A 19,894-nucleotide genomic window follows, 5' to 3' on the forward strand; every position below is an offset into this window, starting at 1 on the left:
CTCTCACCACGTTACAATCTACGGCCGATGATGCTATTTTTCATTTTTTTTATGTGTTAACCATGTGTGGCCGTGCACTAGAACTAGATCAATCGTGTGTAGTAGGAGTAAGCCGTAAACATGCTCTTTCAGGTTTGATCAGGAAATATGCATCTACCATCATATTCATTGATTCTTCCCCATGACTACGATCTAGGGCGGCAAAATTTTGTAGACACGGATCCACACAGTATAACTCATATATGAAAATTGGATCTCAACAAAAGGTTTCCTAATTCAAAACTTGGTTCAGGGATGTGAATTAGAACAATCTTGATTCATATCATAAGGGTTTTGGATCAGTTTCGAGTCCAGATTTCCAAATTCAGACAATCTTATATTCTAACTGGGCTTTAAAAGTGGGTTAGAACCGGGTAGGATCCAGGTCCCTAAATCTAGACAATGTAAGTTCTTGCTATAGAGCATCAAAATCAGATCAAAATTGGGTCAGTCCAGGGTTGACCAAATCAAAATCATACAAGTCAACTCAATCAAGTCATAATCCCAAACTAGTTGGATTTGGCTGTATGAATCCCTTTTCTCCGATTTGCTCCATTTAGGGCAATACTTTCTTAAAGAACCAATTTGAAATTTCTTTCGTCTTGGTCTTATGCTTTGCTTGCTGTTTATGTCAGTCACATTGGGTCAGGTTTAGAACAATCAGCCTAATTAAAATGTCTCTGGTTTCAAACATATAGTGTCATCCTACATTCATGTTTGGATTTGGTTGAAGGTCGAACAGAACTATAACAGGAAGCTCCTGTCCAACCCTAACTCAAATTTCTTTTTCGATGCTGCTAGGGCTGTACCCAATCCAAGGTAGACCAAATGCAGGTTGACGGATCGAAAGTAAACATGATGAAAAATAGCCTAAACCAGCAGCATTAAACACTACTCACAAGGTTTGAAGGTTTGCTATTTTCTATATTACACTCAAATATTTGTCAGATTTTGAAATACATAGTCACAAGAAGATGGATTTTACCATTATTTGCATTTCTATCATCATGAAACTCAATGCAAATCTCTACTCATCCCCTTTTGCCCATCCCGTGATGTTAATATTTTATGTTAATTAAAAGAAAAAAAAAGATAGATACAGTTTAAAATTTCCTTTACATGATCTGACCACTCATTGAGGAAAGTCCAACTAAGCAAACTATATAAGGAAAGACGAGATACAAATTAAACATTTATGCCATTTGTGAGAGCCAAAGAAAATACGACAGACAAAAAGTAATCTACAACTTGACAGATTTAATATACACACATTTTCAGTCTATGAGCCACAACATAATTCTTTGCATATGGTATTTAATCTTTCTACGGGAGCCTCAATTTAATCTTTGATAGCAACCAAAAGATATGGGTCAATAATTTATGCAACATAACTTTCGAGCTTACTCACTACTTAGGAACTTGCAAGCAAGGCAATAACCACCATTATTCATATCCAATCTACCATGATGCCTCGAAAAAATTTCTTTAGACAGAACTGCAATCCTCAACAGGCCCAGGTGAGCCCAAAGTCCAGTTAATCCTCTTCATAATCCTCAAGAGGCACGTTGCTAGCTACTTTTGCATGCATCTTTCTGAGAAATAGAGAATATGTTAATCAATATTAGATTTCTTTGTTCAAGATTTCTTTACTCGCTTTACACCCCCACCAGCGCTGTTGAATCCTCTAGATCAATTGGTTATCTAACAAACCAACTTGTTCTCCATCCAAAAGGGCCCAGAGTTCTTTCATCTCTAAATCCTCGCATATATTAACACTCTCCTGTTCTTTGCTTGATATGATCCGTTGCTTAGCAGCTCTTTCTCATTTTAAATTTCCATGGAAAGGTCGACAACAAAAACAGAATATGGAGGGACAACATTTCTCAAATACATCCTAAAGGACTGCCTACTTGCAACTCTCTCTTTTTCCTCTCCATGGATGCCTTGCATTGACCCTCGTACTCATCCTGCTACCACCACATACATCTGAGAATAACCTAATGAAAACTGTCCGAATCCGACCCACAAGACATGCAGTGTTATTATGTTAAAGTCCGTCTTTGACAAGATATTCCCACAAAGTAAGGTGCTGGAGATAAGCTCGAGTACAATGTTGTGTTGATGTAGATGATCATAAATTCATTTTACCATTATTGCATGGGATCACTAAGAGAAGCTCGTAGACTGGCCTTGTAATCGAAATTATATCATTGTTACGAATTTAAAATGGTTGTTGGAAGAATTATTTTCAGGATTTACAATTTTTACTCTTTTTTTCCCATTTTGCTCAATTTGAATGCACTCATATTTTGCAAAAGCTAAGTGCTTCTGTGGAATTAGATACAAAATCCCCAACTCCAAGCATCTACAGACCCATGCAACTCTGAAGTATCCTCCTCAAGATAAGGCCAACAAAAAAACAAGCATAACTTTCAAGCATCCTCCTAAATATTAAGACATCGACACAAATATATATGTGCCTAAGCCATGCTCGATAACTCAAGAAACTACCTTGTTCTTTTCTTTGGATTAATTGAGTTAGACTAGCTAACATTCAAAGCCTAGTTTAACATCCCAAGGACATATATACCCCTATAATTTAGAGAATATCATTAGCAAGGTTCATTGAACCGTCCCGAAGGGCCTGGTTTGAGGCATACCAAACTGGCATAGTTTCTGGTTTTGTGTAGAAACCGGTACAAACCGGTGCAAACGGAGCCAAATTGGGCTAAAGTAATTGGTTCTGCCTTGTATTAAGGCAGTACTGATCTGATTTGGCTGGGCTGAACTAGCCCCCCTGTACTTATAAAAAAATCTTGTCCCCTCTCACCTGTAATTCTATCATGATCTCGGACCAACCCTTCTCTTCCCGTGTCTCTAATTGTCAGGCAATCCCTACCTCAATGCTGTCCAATGGCTCAGATCTGATGCCCACGACTATCTCGACCACAGCTTCAACCTTGCCGAGGTTGTGTCCATGATCTGTGATCACCCTTGACACCCTTGATCTCCATGGGTTCCACCATGTTTGTCACCATCAGCTTCCTTGCTAGCCACTAGCAGAACCTGGAATCCCATTTTGGTGATGGGGAAGGAAAGGGCATCTAGTAGTGCCTCGACAATTTAAGTAACGAGAAGCCTTGACACATTGACCTTTATGAGTCGCTTGAAGAGTTGCGACAAAAATCTAGTAGTGCAAGGAAATAGTTATTTTTAAAGCAAGCCAGAGATAACGCACCAATGCCTTTTTGCACAAACATAAAGACCCTATTTCCTTGAATAGGGTATCTGATATGACCTGAACACCGGCCTACTTGAATAGCCTATCTAGAAAGTTTATTCATCCTACTTCATTAGCATCACCAAATGTCAAGCTAATGCTTTTAATATCAACTCTTTAGATATGAACTACATGTTGTATGCTTGAATATTTAAATATTATGTTCATCCTGCTTCCTTGGTGTCATCAAAAGTCACATGATAGTCTATCTACTATTTAAAAAGAAAGCTAGAATTGGAATAGTATGTAAAAATGATTACAAGTCAATATTCTTCTCAATCCGACTCAATAGTTGTCAAATTGACGAAGCATAGAAGTGATGTAAGCATCATGTATACATAAAAGATATACACATGAATGCACAAGTCAAGCTTGACATTACTGAGCTTCAAAACCAACTAAATTACCCAGGAATCAAAACCAAAGATTGTTACATTCAATGAATTTACTTACAAGTTGTTTTGTGTAAGATCAGCCCAAAGAAGAAATCGTCTAGGGCGACCCAAAAATCTTGCTTGCCAAGCAGGTTCTTCATTTTCATAAACAAAACCGCTTTTCTGATATAACTTTTGAGCAGCTTCATTGTCCACAGCAACATGAACATATAGATCGCCTATGCCTGAAATGTTTAGAACATCAGTCGCAAGAACAGGCAACACTAAGAGATTTTAGAATCTAAATTCAACTGCAATTATAATGCATGGGCATTGCACTGAATTTAAGCTAGACAATTAGATACAACTAGAGTCATGTACTATCTTTTCTTCAAGTTTTGATCAGTAATCATGGAACTATGAGATTTAGGATATCGGCACAGAAGCATTGCACACTTTTCCCAAGGTAAATGAAGAGACGTTGTGTTTCAAAAGTTCAACCTTTTCCCAGAAAAAGCAAGGGAATTCGCTCTAATCACGAGCTTAAATCAAACAGAAGATTTGCCTTGAATTTCTCAATAATCATCTCCACTCTTAACTGGTTTCCATGAAGTAGAAAGAAACTTGTCACATGGAAAAAGTGAGTAATTTTTAAATAACTTGTATCTGCTGTGTCCCGGGAGGCATAATTTGATGGCTATCTGTTCATTCTTCCTGTACCAGTCCTAGTTTAAACTTACGAAATTATACTTACCATGATGCAACAAGTGCATTAGCTAAAACTGAAGGAAGGAGTCCAACTAGGAGTTCGTTTGGATGAATTCTAGGTTTAAGGTGTTCCTTCTCAAATTTTATAATTTTATGTTTCTGAAAGATGTCTTACATACTTTTTGAAATTGGAGAAGAAAGCTTTGGTTTTATAAGAACAAGTTACAGAGGGTTTAGGTTGCAAGTTAACTTAAACGCACATGATTTTTACAGGTAAAGAAGATGCACTAAGAATTGTTTTGGTATCTTCTTATACCAGGTCTTTGAATAATAGCAATTGTGATAGTATTCTGCTTATATAGATCAGATATGAACAATAAATTTATCTCCTGTCAGGGGTTAAGTGGCAATTAAACATCTCTCTTTGATTCTACTTCCATGAATCAGCATCCTAGAAGCACCATTCATGCAGCTGACAGCATCATTATGGAAACTAAGGGTACCTCCAACTAGAGCCCTAAGCAATGATCAATTACCATGATGGCTAAAAAAATGAATATAGGATAAATATGCCAAAATGATTACAAAGAGTAATTTGATATCCAGCTGTCCTTAAAATTCATATAATTTGTGACAATACAAACTGTTGATCAGACTCTCCTAGATATTATCTAATCATTTTTATGCTCAACTTTGATCTTAAAAGAACTATGACTAAAATGATCCTTGGTAAGAAATTTCTCATTCTCCAATTGTTCTGCAAAACAATCAGGGAAACAAATGTTTTGTTTTATCCATGTTTATAATGACAATTGAAATGATGCAGTAAATATGAAAATTCTGGACCAAGATGTATTAAAAGAAGAGGTAATTACCCCATTCACGAGCAACTTTCTTAGACTTGGAAACTAATGCATAGCCCAAACCATTCCTCTGCAACTCCTTAGCGACACATACATTGCTCAGATATGCCCTCATGAGGTCAGATCCAAGTACCTATCAAATTGTTTGCTTGTAAACATCTAGAACTAAAATTCTATAAGAAATTAATTAGAAAAATCATAGCAAACAATATCAAGTTACTAGTATAAATGCAATTATAGCATTTGAGAAAAACACATAATGTTTCTTTTTTACTTAAGCTTATAAGGTCATAATGAATATGTAGATACAAAAATCAAAAAGGCAGGCTATCAAATATACAAAAAGCAAGATGATCTTTTGATGCGTAATTCTACCATATTTTTATATTTAGATTGATCGATACTACCGTATGTATAAATATAAGCATGTGTTTCTGTTTGTGTGTGTGAGAGAGAGATGGGGAGGGGGGGGGGGGGGATGGATATAAGCCTATGTCTTCATAAGAAATAAAAAGCATAGCATGGAAGGTCATTTTGCTGCTAACAATACCACAGAACTAAAATATCAGTTGAAATGAAATTGCACGCCAAGTAGTCAAGAGTGCAACCTTAAGAAGCTTGTTTCTTCGCTAATATATTGGAGCATGTACTAATGATGCGTAAGTTACCAAACTCCTACTCATATTTATTGCTGGCAGAAACCCAATTACTGATGATGTAGGCCTGTCGGGGATGCAAAAGATTGCATCTGATATATAGTCTTTAATTGGACACTGGACATTTAGACAGTACCCAAGCGAGGCTAATTTTCAGAGGTTCTAGTAAGCCCCAAAGGAGTTGATCAGCTATGTGAGAGAGAATATATCAACTTGGGTGATAAGCTACAAGCCTAGGTGTCAATGTTAGTGCTAAGTTTGTTTCTTATCCAATGTAAAAGAGACTAACAAATTTAGTTAAGAGTTAAGATCCCTAGAGCATCCAGTTATGGGAACATGACAAACGAGAAAAGGTGGCCGTGAGAAAAAAAACAAACTGATATGGAATTGGCATTGTTGCTAATCTTGGCTTTCCTTTTCAATTTTTGAAAGAAGTAGCCATTTTCTCTCAAGTTTCCCTTATAGCTTGCTTCTCCAGGGTTTAAAGTTGACCGGGGCAAGTCAACCTTCTGGGAGAAAAAAATCATGGAAGGGGTTAATGAATAGTATAAGAATTAGATGGACAGTCAATACTTGTATTTTGATCCTATAGAAGGTCCAAGCATATAAGGCGAGTATGGAATGTATGTAATTGATAAGGTGCATGTATAGAAAAACTAGATGAAAGGATAGGAGATAGTTGAGAACAGTTTTTTTGATGTAAGATAGCAAAGAACAGATTTAAATGGTGTATGCAAGTATACAAGAATACCAAGAGGCCTCGGTGAACAGAGGGGGAAAGATTTGTATCGACATGTCAGAACCAAGATTAAAGGATGGTAGCTGCACAAAAAGAGCTTGCAACCAACCCCCCTCCCTCGCCCCCCCCCCCCCCCCCCCCCCCCCCCTAAAAAAAAAAAAACCGGTGGCATTATGAATAATATAAGAATTAGATGGACAGTCAATGCTTGTATTTGCCCCCATAGAAGGTCCAAGTATATAAGGCGAGTATGGAATGTATAATTGATAAGGTGCATGTATAGAAAAATTAGATGAAAGGATAAGAGATAGTTGAAAACAGATTTTTTGATGTAAGATAACGAAGAACAGATTTAAATGGTGTATGCAAGTACAACAAAAAAACCAAGAGGCCCCGATGAACAGAGGGGAAGATTTGTATCGACATGTCAGATCCAAGATAAAAGGACGGTAGCTGCACAGAAAGTGCCTGCAACAACCCCCCGCACCCCCCCCCCCCCCCCCCCCCCCCCCCAACCCCACCTAAAAAAAGGGGGAAAAACATGATAAGAAGAAATTGAGCCCTTAACCAAGATGGATGACAAAGAAGACCTTATAAGTCGAAGTAAAATAGTTAACATAAAGCTTCCATTTGCCTCCCATTTTGTTAGCCTGTCCCATAAAAAGAGTTCCCATTTTATCAATCACTAAAGCACCAGTCCAGGGAATGCAAAATGCACTTGTAGTTCAAGAAGACTTCTTTCATTTGGTGTTTTAGTAAAAATTAGTTCACAGTTAGACAATATGATCACCATGATAGCTGGTAAATGGCTCACAATTTGGCTATGCACATCATGAAGCTAGAGAGGATGAGGGTTGTGTATCACGTTAGGCAGATAATTAGGGCAATAAGGTCACCTGGCATCTCAACTAGAAGCTAAGTTGCTGAATCTCTGCACCACACCAACTCCAAATTTGATTAACAAAAAGATTTGGTTCTTCACATGTTAGCATACATTGCTATCCAAATCTTGTAGTGCTTCCAATTCAGAAGGCTCCTTTTTCAGAACAAACTTTCCCATGTTCAACCATCATAAATTTGGTAAAATTATCTAGAATTATTTAATATACCAGCAGTCTAAACCATTAAATTAGAGATGAATCTGGTGTAAAAATTTTAAAAAAATAATTCATGAATATACAGACACCCTCTTTTATGATAGAATTTGCAAGCACATATATATCTTTTATGAGCTCAACATTAGTATAACAAATACAGAGATGCAAAATTTGCAAGCACATATACCTTAGGCCTCTTTCCAGTCAACTCGTCAGTCAGCCCAAGACATTGATTAAGATCTAAAGTCCCAACCACTACTCGTTCCTCTCCATTATCAGAAAACTGCATATTTAGATGCTTCCGAGTTAATCACCCATAAATGACAAAACAACAGTAATAGCTCTTCATTTTTCTTTTACATTGTGAAAAGGTGTTGGCAAACCAGCCGACTTAACTATGTACAGGTCCCCGATTCCTGTAGGATAACAAATGTAAAAAACAGGAACTAACCAAAAAGGCATTTCATTAACAGAAATCCTAGAATAAAAATGATAAAAATCCATTCCTTCCTTTCACATATTTTAGTAATTAATGATGGAAACAACATTAGCATATAGTCATCAATGACAGAATTTCATTGTAACTTCAAAATTCATCAAGAGTTTTATACCTTACATGCAGAGCATAATTCATCTGCGGAGCCTAATAATGGGGATAATGGCAATGTAGCATTTATGCAAGAAACTCTTTTAAGTCCTATCCTTTTCCCAGCAATGCGATCTTTCAATGCTTCAAATTCCCGCTCTGTTAAGTACCTCCTATAATCCTAATAGAACTTGACAATAAATAAATACCATCAGTACAATATATATGTGAATGCTGGAAAACAACAGATCCAAGAAAGCAATGGACTAATAATTTGGGACGTAACCAGGTTATAATGCAGCCCTGCAAAAAGATGTGTGGACTAGTCCCTCCCATTACATGTAAAAGCACAGGAACATATAAACAGATGGATCAAAATCACCCAAGCCTTTTCCATAAATAGGGAGTCTGCTATGGAGCATAACTTTAAGTTTAGAAGGTAAAATTAAGAAGGATGATGGACAGAAGTAGCAGATTTTTGCAACCTTTCATTTATCTGATGTCAACCCTCAGAATTCTTATGAATAAATGACCACAGGAATACATGCAATGAATCGTTATTGGATTTAGTCTTTGAGGAAAACATGATCATACAATTGAAATTCACTTTCTAAACCAGAACCCCCTAAACCTACATTAACAATGCATATCTGTGCAAAATGCAGATAATAAGATAAATTCGGATTAAAAGGAGCTATTTCCTGAGCATTTTGAGAAAGTAATACCAAAATATGAACATGTTAAAAGAGGAACTTGTTTTAGTCTAGCTCTTGGGCTTATAACATGTGGCTCAAGAATAAATTCATTTCTTTTCTTGAATTGCCAATTCCCCTTTTCCTTTTAGACTACATCCAAGTAAAAAGGAAACCTAGGAGTGTCATTTCCCTTCTCACATAAGCTTTAACAATGATGACAGAAAGATAGGAAACCCAGAGTTCCCTAGCTTAGGAATACACAAATAAATTCAAAGGGTCGATATCATGTTTATAGTCATCGCTAAAATGTTGCTAACTTATGATGGTTCATATCTTAATCCATAAAACAGAGCCAACTTGGATGAGACAGATTGATGTTTTTGGTCAGAATTTATCTTTTGTTTTCATGAAATAGAGATAGTTCAATTGGCACTAGTTCTAAGCATCAATGTACGCCATACCGTACTGAACCGGATGGTATAGGGCATACCATATTATACCAGTTCGGGACCAGTACACGGTACGAGGGATGTACCGACACTCGGTATGCCGATCCGGCCCTGTACTGGGCATACTGATACTCGGTATGCCGATCTGGCCCCGTACTGGGCGTACCGACACAATAACAGAGTGGCCTAGTACGGGGCCCGGCACCAAGACGATATGCCTGGCTAAGCATAGTAAAAATCATCAAAATGGTAGAAGATAGTGTAAACACCACCCTTCAATATTCTCATCAGTTATCAACTAAAATTGCAAGCATCATCAATATACACCATACTATACCAAACCGGATGGTACATGGCATACCATATTATACCAATTCGGTACCAGTACACGGTATGAGGGGCATACCGGCACTCGGTATGCCAATCTGGCCCCGTATTGGGCGTATCAACACAGTAACGGGTGGCCCGGTATGGGACTTGGTACGAAGATGATATACCTCGCTAAGCATATTAAAAATTATCAAAATGGTAGAAGACACCACTCTTCAATATTCTCATCAGTTGTCAGCTAAAATTGCAAGCATACTGTCATTTGTAGAGGTGCACATTGAGCAATTTTAAAATAATAAAAGTATGTGGAATGAGGGGTGGTTTAGGGAGCAAGGGTTTCATTTTTTATAATCAATGAAATCAAATATAGAGCATAAGTCCAAATTTAGAATTTTCACAGAGAATTAACAGAGTGACGAGAGGTGAACCAAAAGTCAATCCTCTATGACGCGGCGCTCATTCCAAATAAATAAGTAAATAAATAAACAAACAGGGTGAGAGGGCTATCTCAAAAAATCCTATAAGGAATGGGTAGGGAAACCTACCTTCTTGGTCATATAGTTAAAGATTATAAAATCAAGAGTTCCCTTTTCTGTGATGCACTATTATCAAAATAGTGAAATATTGAATATGATTTTTGATTTGTTAGTTATGGTTATGTTCATGAAACTAGAACCATTTCGGATGATCTTTAAAATTCAAATAAAACTCATCTGAAGTTGAGATGAAATTTGTTCCCCATTAAGATCCACAGCGAACTTGTCAGCTATTTTCCTTATTCTGCACTGCAATGCCTGCCTATTTAAAAAATCAGTTAAACCCCTAGCAATTAAAGAAACAATTTCGAAATTTTTTGGAGACTAATGAGTTCTTATATCTTTTCACTCCATCCAATCTTATACTATATTTGGAGGACTCCAATTTTAAAATCATGAATTGTGTCATCATCCTAGATTTAAATCATAATGAACCTTGAGAGTCAATAGTTTCTTTTATGGAGATTTTGGGTTGTTAAAATAAGGAGGTTGTTAAAGTCTAAGATGATTAGGGAACAGCATAAGTTTGGGCTTTCAAATCACATATGATTTTGGAAACATATAAAATCACAGAGTAGTGCATCCAAATGCACTCTTGGCCGCTGCTCTCATCAGATGATTTAAAAGTTATATCACTACGAACTTTTTCCCCCCAATTTATGCTACTTAAACAGAACCTTCGAGAACCTGTTTGTGCACAAATAATGTCTGGAAGATGGGTTTTGCAGGTTAAGAGATAAAGCCAACAAAAGCAAATATACCCTATTCTTTAAATACCCGCTTTCCCATTCTACTGTAGGAAGCAGTAGTGCATGCCATAAATCAAGATAATAAAATGGCCTTCAAAAATAACTTTCTTTCCCGCAATCCTCTGTTAGATAAGACAACTGATGCAGAACACTTCAACGGCGTTCAGCATTCATATGGAACGCAGCAGTCCATCAAGAAAAGAGATTAAAGGGGGAAAACAACAAAATTTCTCAAAGAATCAAAAACTTTGGAAAGATTCTTGGCCGATCTGGACGAGGCTCACCTCGATGCCGTAGGACTGGGTGTTGAACTCGTAGAAGGTGCGGACACGAAGGCGGACGGCAGCCCACAGTTCCTCCTCCGACACGAATTCCTTCACGGAGAGGGATCCCCCATCCAGCGTGAGGGCCTCTCGCTCGCAGAGGTGGGAAGCGAAGGAGCCGGGGCGGAGCTCCCTTCTAGACGTAGAGCATCTAAGGTTAGGGTTCGAAAAACCTCTTTGGCTCCGGCGATGGATCGAGGAAGGGGAGAGGAGATGGGCGGAAGGGAGACGTACGACAGGGCGAGCGGCGGACGGGGAGAGGAGCGGGGCCATCATCTCTCCGTCCGGTATCCGCATTGCTTCCTGGGGCCTTTCCTCCCTTAAATGTTTCAACGCCGCAACGGTGTACAAACTCGCGGAGGCGGTTAAGCTAATTGATTTCGCGGATCGTTCCAATTATTAGGAGAATCCTTGACCGTCCGATAGGTGGTCTTCTCGACGGCTCCTGTATATGGATCGAGGAAAATCATTTGGGAAATATCTCCGCGGGATTTTGGAACGGGATATCCTCAGGCTTAGGCTCTTAGCGTGTGGTAGTTGGTGGCCAGCAACGGATAAATTTACGGATGCCGACCCTGCCGTCCAATATTTTAAGCAAGCAAAACAACTGCGCAGAGATTTAGTATGTCTGACCCTTAAAAACAGGCATGCCTTCATTTGAAATATCTTAATCTAGCCTTCAGCTAGGATTCAACTTCACCAAAACCATACTTGATGCAATGTGCAATGCAGATCTTGCTATAGGATTCCAAATCCGAACTAGTAAGTTTCATGTTCTCTTTCCAATAAGTTTCTGTTCAATACATGCACACTTCATCAACTTCAGCCTCCAGCAAACACCATAATAGTTAGTATTGTATATAACTTTCTAGCGATTTGCCGACTTTATTTAAAAATTATGAAATTAGAAAATGACCGGATTCCTGTTTCGTTCGAAACAGGAGATTTGGCCATGGCCTCCACCTCTTGCTCGGGCATCCGTCTCTGCCGGTCCTCCACCATCCTCCTCTTTTCTTCTCTCTCCTTCCTCCATTTTCTTTTTTTCTTCTTTCTTCTCTTTCTCTCTCTTCGGCAATGAGTTTCGTTTCTATTGCCGATACCGGAACGGTTAGTACGGCTAGAACCATCTGGTTTGGGATGGTTCCGCCGACGCTGTACGTCCTCGATGAAGTAAGCTTGAGTCCGTTGATATACATCCATGTAATTGTTTCAAGAAACCTAGCACAAAAGAATGGGAATGAGGATGAAGCTACACCAAAAACTACCAAAAATTTGAAGATTTACAAAAATATTCAAAGGAAAACTATAGCTCTTTAACATAATCATATCAGAACCAAAACATATAATCATCATCTTATACACCGCGGAAACTTCTAGTGTTCTATGATCCATCCTCAATCTCTGGTATTATCAACAATGGTGTTCAAAATCTGTTTTCAGATGCAAAGCATTAACCCAGAATCTAGTAACTTTGGTTTGCAGGTTTAAGATCCACTCTTCATCTGAGAAGTGCAACAAGGCTTGCCTAAATTAAATAGTCTTTGATAGGCGAGGGGAGATTATATATTCTTTTCACGTGCTACTATTGTCAAGAACACATATTTGACCAATCACTGTAATAGCCTTGCAATGCTCTTTTCCTTTTTTTTTAATAGTCAACATTTCCATTTCAATCATAAAATTCTTTTGCTCTCATCTTGGTGGGAGCACTAGGATTACACTTGAAGGAACTAAAAATTAAGAGGAAGAGGAGGAGAAAGGAAGAAAGGGAGAAGGAATGCAATGAGGCTATTGTTTATGGTCAATGGGTATCATTACATGCAAAGTAAAATTATCCTTCTGATTAAATGAGAATATTCCTTCTAACAATCAAAATATCTTGCACCTCACAGAAAAATGGGTTATTAGCCTAACAAGTTGAGCAACATCAATATGGTTAAAACAAAGTTTCTGGCATACAAGGATAACGGGCAGAGAAAAGTGCCAGCATGTACAGGGACGTAGTCACCTGCATGAAATCATTTTTGAAGATGAGTCATTAGAAGATTGATAACTATATTAATTTAACAAATAATATTATGATCAAGATCGAAGAACCAGTACCAGGCACCGTACCGATTCTCCGGTGGCACGAGCTGGTACAGGCCGTGCCGGGCCTGTACTGACAAGCGAGGGCACGATACCATGGGAGAGAGAGGAAAAAAGAGAGAAGGGGAAGAGAGGGAGGGAGGCAGACGCCGTTGGAGGGTGGCGGATGTCGGCAGAGGCCGCAGGGGGCCAACGGAGGTTGCAGGGGGCCGGCGGAGGCCACAGCAGGCGAGGTCGCGGGGTTCTCTTGTTTCGAATGAAATAGGGATCCGAATGCTACTTAAAAAATTTCGTGACTTTTAAGTGGAGTCGGCCGCAGCTTAAAAGCACTTTCTCATTCTCATTGTGGTTACTAAACATATGTTAAAGTTTTACATCAAAATATAGCTGTCAAATATCAAATAGTTTTTTATAAAAACTCTACTTCCAAAAACTTTATTTTCCAAAAGTTCTATTGGCATTAGTAACCCCAAACAAGGACTACTTTTTTATGCATATTTTTTATTTTTTTCTCTCTTTTTATTGAAAGTACAAAGTCATAGAGATAATAATTTATTTCGTTCTATCGAACATCCGATCCAACCCGATCCGAATGGTATGAGTTTTACCCGACACGATATAGATCCGAAGAGGATATGCGTAATGATAAAATCTGCCCTGAATCCAACTTGAATATATTTATATATCTCTTTACAAATTTCTTCTCCAATATAAAAAAAAAAAATTAATATTTTTTTAATAATAATTTTTATATTTTTACTCGATCCGTACCGTTTAAGTGTATCCATTCTGCCTTGCTCCGAGACTTTATATATTCCACCCAGCCGCAAAGCAAATACGGAATGCCTCAGGAAAAAAAAAAAGCAAATACGGAATGGGTACAAGCCATGGTCCACCCAACTCATACTCGATTCCTTTACCCTACGCAAGCATGTCTCTGTGATGGAGAGAGAGAGAGAGAGAGAACTATTGTGTAGTCCGGGGTCTAAAGGGTGTCATCAGATCCTGACCTCACCATTTCCTGTGATCATGTGAGTCTTACACATATTAATCAAGTTGTATGAGCAACCCCTTCCATCCCAAGATGGTAGATTCCATTCTTCACAGGGTTAGCTTTCGTCTAACAGATGTGGTCCACAGGCCAAAAGGAAGAATTGGGACTTTTTTGCTTTTGTTTCTTAGCAAGATTGGCAAGGGAACAATGGCCCTATTTGTTACAATAATGTCAAATGGTTAATGTATTTATAAGCTATGGATCTATGTAGTAAAATGCATCACAGATGAAATATGTGTGCATATGTGGGGGCTGGGTAGAGAGAGAGAGAGAGAAAGGGTTTATTTTGTTAAATACTTTTTAACCATCTTATTGTGTTTATTAGGTTTTCTTTCCTTTTCTTATGCATAAATTATCAAGCACAAGACATTTAGAACAAGTCCAAAATACATTGCAATTTGCGGAATAGAAACTTTTTAGAGAGTACAGATTGATAGATGATAAATTGCATACTATTTCATAAAGTCATATGTGACAACTAGAACTTCTCAAAAAGTATAAGACAACTAGAAAATGATGTTGCCCTAGTTTTAGGAAAATTTAGATTTCCATCTAGAAATTTATAACATTTGATATTTTAAACCTATTGTCTTAGCTTTTTCTTTCTGGACCCTTGATTTTGATGTACAAAGCAAACGAATTATATACAGAATCAAGCATAAGTGCATAACTATATGCACAAGCAAAGCCTAACATAGAATGCAAATGCTTTTAGAAAGGTTAAAAGAGGGATATAAGCTTTGATATGGGAGAGAGCCAGCCACAAGTTTGCATAAGAGCTGGTCAAGATCAGATGCTTTTTTTTTAATATTTTATAACTAGGATGAAGAAATCCTTACCAAAAAAAAAAGAAGAAATCCTTGACTAGCCAAGACTAACCAAAAAAAAAAAAAAAAATCCTAACCAAAATCTAGGTGAGGGCCAACTCCTTGATACCAATTTTCAAAACTTTGCCAATTATAAAAGTTGACACTCTCCTAGCCAAGACTAAGTTATACTTGGAGTACACAAAATTAACTTTATTAAAGGAAAGAGACTAAAAGATCAAGAAAATAAATGTCACATGTGCAAATGTCATGGCAGTGATTGATTTGAAATAATCTATCATAATATGATAATTTTGGTAGAAGCCAATAAAAAATCAACCATGTTTTAAGCAATCTAATATCACCAAATATATTTCTTCAAGCATACCCAAAAATAAATTTAAAAAAACTCAAACAATTCCATTCATGTTAAAATCAATTTTCTCGATAGATGAAGAGGTTGTATACACTGCAATGCAATCAACTATATCGTACAGAACAAAATTAAATATTTCTCATCAATTTATAACTATTAGTAACTTCCATAAAAGTGATCAAGTAAATCAAATATGCTATATCTTGAGCCTACATCATTAGTAAGAGAAGTATTCAATGTACGAGTTTTAAATTATGGATTGGTTAGAAAAATACTAACCATAGTCCTATTCTTGATCAATCACTAATTAAAAATTCTTTTGGATATATCAAATTAAAATCTTTTAAGCGGTTCCTGTTAAAGAGATATGGTTCCTGGCTAGAAACCAGATATATACATCCAAAAGACTGTATCTCACACAGACTGCCTCAGATTTTTTTCCCCCTACTTTTTGGTAAATAACACCGCCTAGTATTCACCTCCCCTTGAGGATTTGTATCTAATCATCACTGGAGTTACAGTATTAAAACCTTGCTTATTTATCATCCCAGCCCATTAATCCTCCTGCATCTCTTTTTATTTTCCTTGCTATTTCCTCCTTAACTGAAATGGGCTCATTCATTTATTCCAATCGGCTGGCATTCCATCCGTTCGTCCACCTTAAAGGGTCTCATCTCTTTCCTCTCCCTGTCTCTCCCTTCCTTATTTATGTTCATTTTTTTTCCCTTGTTCTTCTTGCAGTCCATGGAGAAGAACTCAACCTTGGATTCCACATCATGATATGAGAGCCCGAAAGCTGTCCACGTTCGCTTGTTTGGGCTTCCCAAAAACCGATGAGGCTCCGTGACTGGTGAGTCTCTCTCTCTCTCATTCTCTCCGTGTCTCTCTCTGCGCGCGCGCGCGCGCGAGTGCAAAAAATGGACATTGTTATGCTTGGAAGTACCAAAGAGGAGGACTTGCTTTCTCCAATTCCACACCCATCGCAGCCACGACTTCCTGCTGCTCCACTGCCTTCTAATTCAGAAACTGATTCAGGGCACAAGATCAGTTCCACCATCTTTCTCGTAATGTTGTTATTAGCAGGGATGGGCTTCCTTGTCGGGCTCTTCCACCTCCTTGTGAAATACGTCAGATACGTTCGGAGACCAAATGACAGGAGCCCAGAATACAGAGACAATGCCACAGTTTTGCAAGGCCAACTCCAACAGCTCTTCCACCTCCATGACTCAGGGGTGGACCAGAGCTTCATAGATAGCTTGCCAGTCTTCCCTTACAAAGCCATCATAGGCCTCAGGGACCCATTTGACTGTGCTGTGTGCCTCTGTGAATTTAAGGCGGACGACAAGCTAAGGCTGCTCCCGAAGTGCAGCCATGCCTTCCATTTGGACTGCATCGATACTTGGCTCCTGTGCCACTCCACCTGCCCTCTCTGTAGAAGAAACTTGTTGCCGGGATTCTCTCCGAGCAATGGCTGCAGTCCTGCTTGTTTTTCTCTCGAGTCCCGGGGTGAGAGCTCAAGAAGAGAGTTTGCTTCTGATAGAGTGGAGTCAGGGCTAGAGGCGCCCATGGATTTTCCTGGAGAAGATGGTCTTGGGACTTCTAGCCATGAATGTTCTCAAAAACCATGGGAAACAGGGGACAAGGAAGACTTGGGCTCAGCTATTTCAGAGGCCTCAGAGGAAAAGGTGGTTCCTGTTAAGCTTGGAAAGTTAAAAAATATGGATCTTGTTGCTGGTGGGGGAGAAGGTAGTAGCAGCGGCAGCAATAATATGAACGAAAGAAGGTGTCTTTCTATGGGATCATACAAATATGTAGTGGATGAGAATTCTCTGCTTCAAGTAGCCATTAAACCGCAGAAACAAAAGACATGCATCACAAATCCTGAGCATGGTCGTTCCATAAGTGCGAGATTTAAAGAACTCGATCCACCAAGCAAGTCAGAATCCAGTGGTTATGGTGGAAGCGCCAGCATCAGTGCTAATGCACACAAGAAGGAGAGCTTCTCTTTTTCAAAGACTTGGCTCCGGTCAAAGAAAGGGAAACTGATTGCTCAGGACTTTCCAAGGCGGGCATCCGCTTTTCAGCTGCCACTGTATCAACCAAGTGCTGTGCCAAGGATAGAGCGTGGAGGCAGCTCGAGGACGGTGTCGGAATTTGATATTGCAGGGTTGTGGCAGTGAGATGGGTTTGGATGTGGAGGTTGGGAGCTGCAATAACAGTATAAAGTCTTGGGTGGAGGAGCCACCATCTTTTTTCAAGAAGGACACTTCTTTGGATGATGGGGAGGCAGAGCAAAGTGATGAACCATGTTTGAGTTGGATTAGCTTTTTTATTTCATTTAAGAAGAAAACAGCAATATACAAATTCCACACAGAATTTTTAAACATAACTTTTGGGTTTTTTTTTCAGTTGATGAGTGAATAGCAGGCATATTCCTCGAAGACCAAAAAACCGGTGTAAATTTTAGATAAGTTTAGAAGTTTCTACTTATTGTTATTTCAAATTCATGCTCGCTTATTTTGTTCTTGCCTGGGTTTTTGGAAGGAATTGTTTGCTTTTGTATGTTTTTGTCACCGTAAAATCTTTACTGAAAAAGAAAGTGATCAAGCTATGAGGCTCTGGATTGAAATGCTCACTTGTATTTCTCTTTGCACTCTAGTAGGAATTTTAGTCTTTCAAATACTCTATTTTTGTGCTGAGTAGTCCAAATAGATAAATGGGTGCACGGAAAAAAAATAAATACTGGAACAAAAATTAGTTTTTCTGTTTCTTGAACAGACTTTTTGTGAAGCAAAAGAAACTACTGTTTTCCTCTTCTCAAAAAAGAAAATTTATCATTTTCCATTTATTAGACTGAAACATGGAGAGTTAATAGGCAAGGAAATGTTCGTAAAGATTTTCAATATCTTTGTTAATTTTTTGCTTTTCTCCCCCCCATGAATGATGATTCTTCTTCCACACTTGCAAGTAAATATGTGCGAATACAGACCATTCTACTACAAACTTTCTCATGTGGAAACTGAACTGTATTTGAACAAATTTAGTTGCTCCAAAACTCCTGTTTGTTGCTCCTGCCACAAGTTTTCATAACTGAAAAAAAAAGAAAAAAGAAAGGGATTTCCTACTTGTTTTAAACTTTGAGGTTTGTTAAAAATACCAATTGCCAAAGTGTCATGCGATACAGCAGAAGTTTTTTTTTTTTTTTTTCTTAAAAAAAGGAGAAGGGGGAAGGAAGGGACAAGCCTACCCCAGCGTAGCAGCCTCCACCCCGCCAGGAGAATGTTCGATGCGGGCAGAAATGACCGTGTGTTGGGCACTTCGGCCGGTTTTACTCAAATCCTCCCCACCCGTGGCCCGGCTCGATTACCCCTCTGGGCTCCAGTACGAATACCACGTATAAGTACGTCACACCTGGCACCACCGAGGCTACCAGCAGAGCGATACGCCCTTCCAAACCCCGTGTCCGAGCAGGGAGCATACGGTCTCCATAATTTAATTGACGCCCGTGCGTTTCGAACTCGGAACCACTTGGTTGGAAGTAAGGCCACGCTCCCACTGGACTACCACCTCAGTGGTATACAACCGAAGTTTTCAAATTCGAACTTCTGCATCTGTTCGCTTCTGGGGTTTGTTTTCATCTTTCACTTTCAGTGATCTCCAAAGGTGAAAAAAATTCCAAGCCTAGGAGAGCTCGGTTAGAGGCTGTTGGAGTCATTGCTAAGCCATCCTTTTTCTGAACATTAAGGAAGGATGTTGCTCTTTCATAAGAGTGATTTTTTGGCTATTATTTTGGTGAAGGGTTCACAACCTGCAATACTAATAGAGGCCACGAGCCCGGTGGCCATGGCGGTGCCGTCGTGGTGGCTGTTATGCGAACCTTGGATCTCTCACAAGGTAACATTCATCATCCTCCTGTTGTTATTTTCATGCGAACCATGGCGGTCCACACTTTGCCAGCTTTGCTGCTCTACTTAGGCTTTATGGTTTTGTTTCAGGACCTTAACCAACCTTGGAACCTTATGTTTGTTTGTATTTGACAACCACTTAGATCAACACAAGGATCTCGTGTCACTGGGGCCCCATGCAGACTGCGTCGGTGCATGAACGCAAGGTCTCGGATCTCATCTAACAAGGTCACAATGGCCG

At 38.8% G+C, this 19,894-nt stretch overlaps 1 protein-coding gene and 1 pseudogene across 3 annotated transcripts; one reads left to right on the forward strand and one right to left on the reverse strand.

The window, feature by feature from the left end:
* Window positions 1-3,532: 3,532 nt before the first annotated feature.
* On the reverse strand, window positions 3,533-11,736 carry LOC103701680 (Acyl-CoA N-acyltransferases (NAT) superfamily protein). Of its 2 annotated transcripts, XM_008783836.3 has the most exons (5): window positions 11,386-11,736; window positions 8,368-8,523; window positions 7,944-8,039; window positions 5,277-5,397; window positions 3,533-3,938 (listed from the first exon to the last, which is right to left on the reverse strand). In XM_008783836.3, exons 1-5 carry the CDS (start codon window positions 11,719-11,721, stop codon window positions 3,769-3,771), a joined length of 879 nt encoding a protein of 292 aa, XP_008782058.2. In that variant the 5' UTR covers window positions 11,722-11,736; the 3' UTR covers window positions 3,533-3,768. The 2 variants fall into 2 exon arrangements, with proteins under 2 accessions (XP_008782058.2, XP_026658258.2); XM_026802457.2 differs by lacking the exon at window positions 8,368-8,523.
* A 4,434-nt stretch (window positions 11,737-16,170) lies between these two features.
* LOC103701732 (RING-H2 finger protein ATL13 pseudogene) lies at window positions 16,171-18,377 on the forward strand (annotated as a pseudogene). Its single transcript, XR_015975373.2, has 2 exons — window positions 16,171-16,415; window positions 16,490-18,377. The product of XR_015975373.2 is annotated as an RING-H2 finger protein ATL13 pseudogene (transcript).
* The last annotated feature ends 1,517 nt before the right edge of the window (window positions 18,378-19,894 follow it).

Source organism: Phoenix dactylifera, chromosome 2 (assembly GCF_051530095.1).
Source record: "Phoenix dactylifera cultivar Ajwa chromosome 2, Ajwa_hap1_PhDact_Kaust_v1.1, whole genome shotgun sequence".
Classification (NCBI taxonomy): Eukaryota; Viridiplantae; Streptophyta; class Magnoliopsida; order Arecales; family Arecaceae; genus Phoenix; species Phoenix dactylifera.

Coding starts and splice junctions, on each gene's coding strand:
- LOC103701680 (XM_008783836.3), bottom strand. CDS start 11,721: ATGCGGATACCGGACGGAGAGATGATGGCCCCGCTCCTCTCCCCGTCC. Junction 5,398..7,943: donor TGACTGGAAAGAGGCCTAAG/GTATATGTGCTT, acceptor ACAATTTGATAG/GTACTTGGATCTGACCTCAT. Junction 3,939..5,276: donor GAAAGTTGCTCGTGAATGGG/GTAATTACCTCT, acceptor TAAACATTTCAG/GCATAGGCGATCTATATGTT.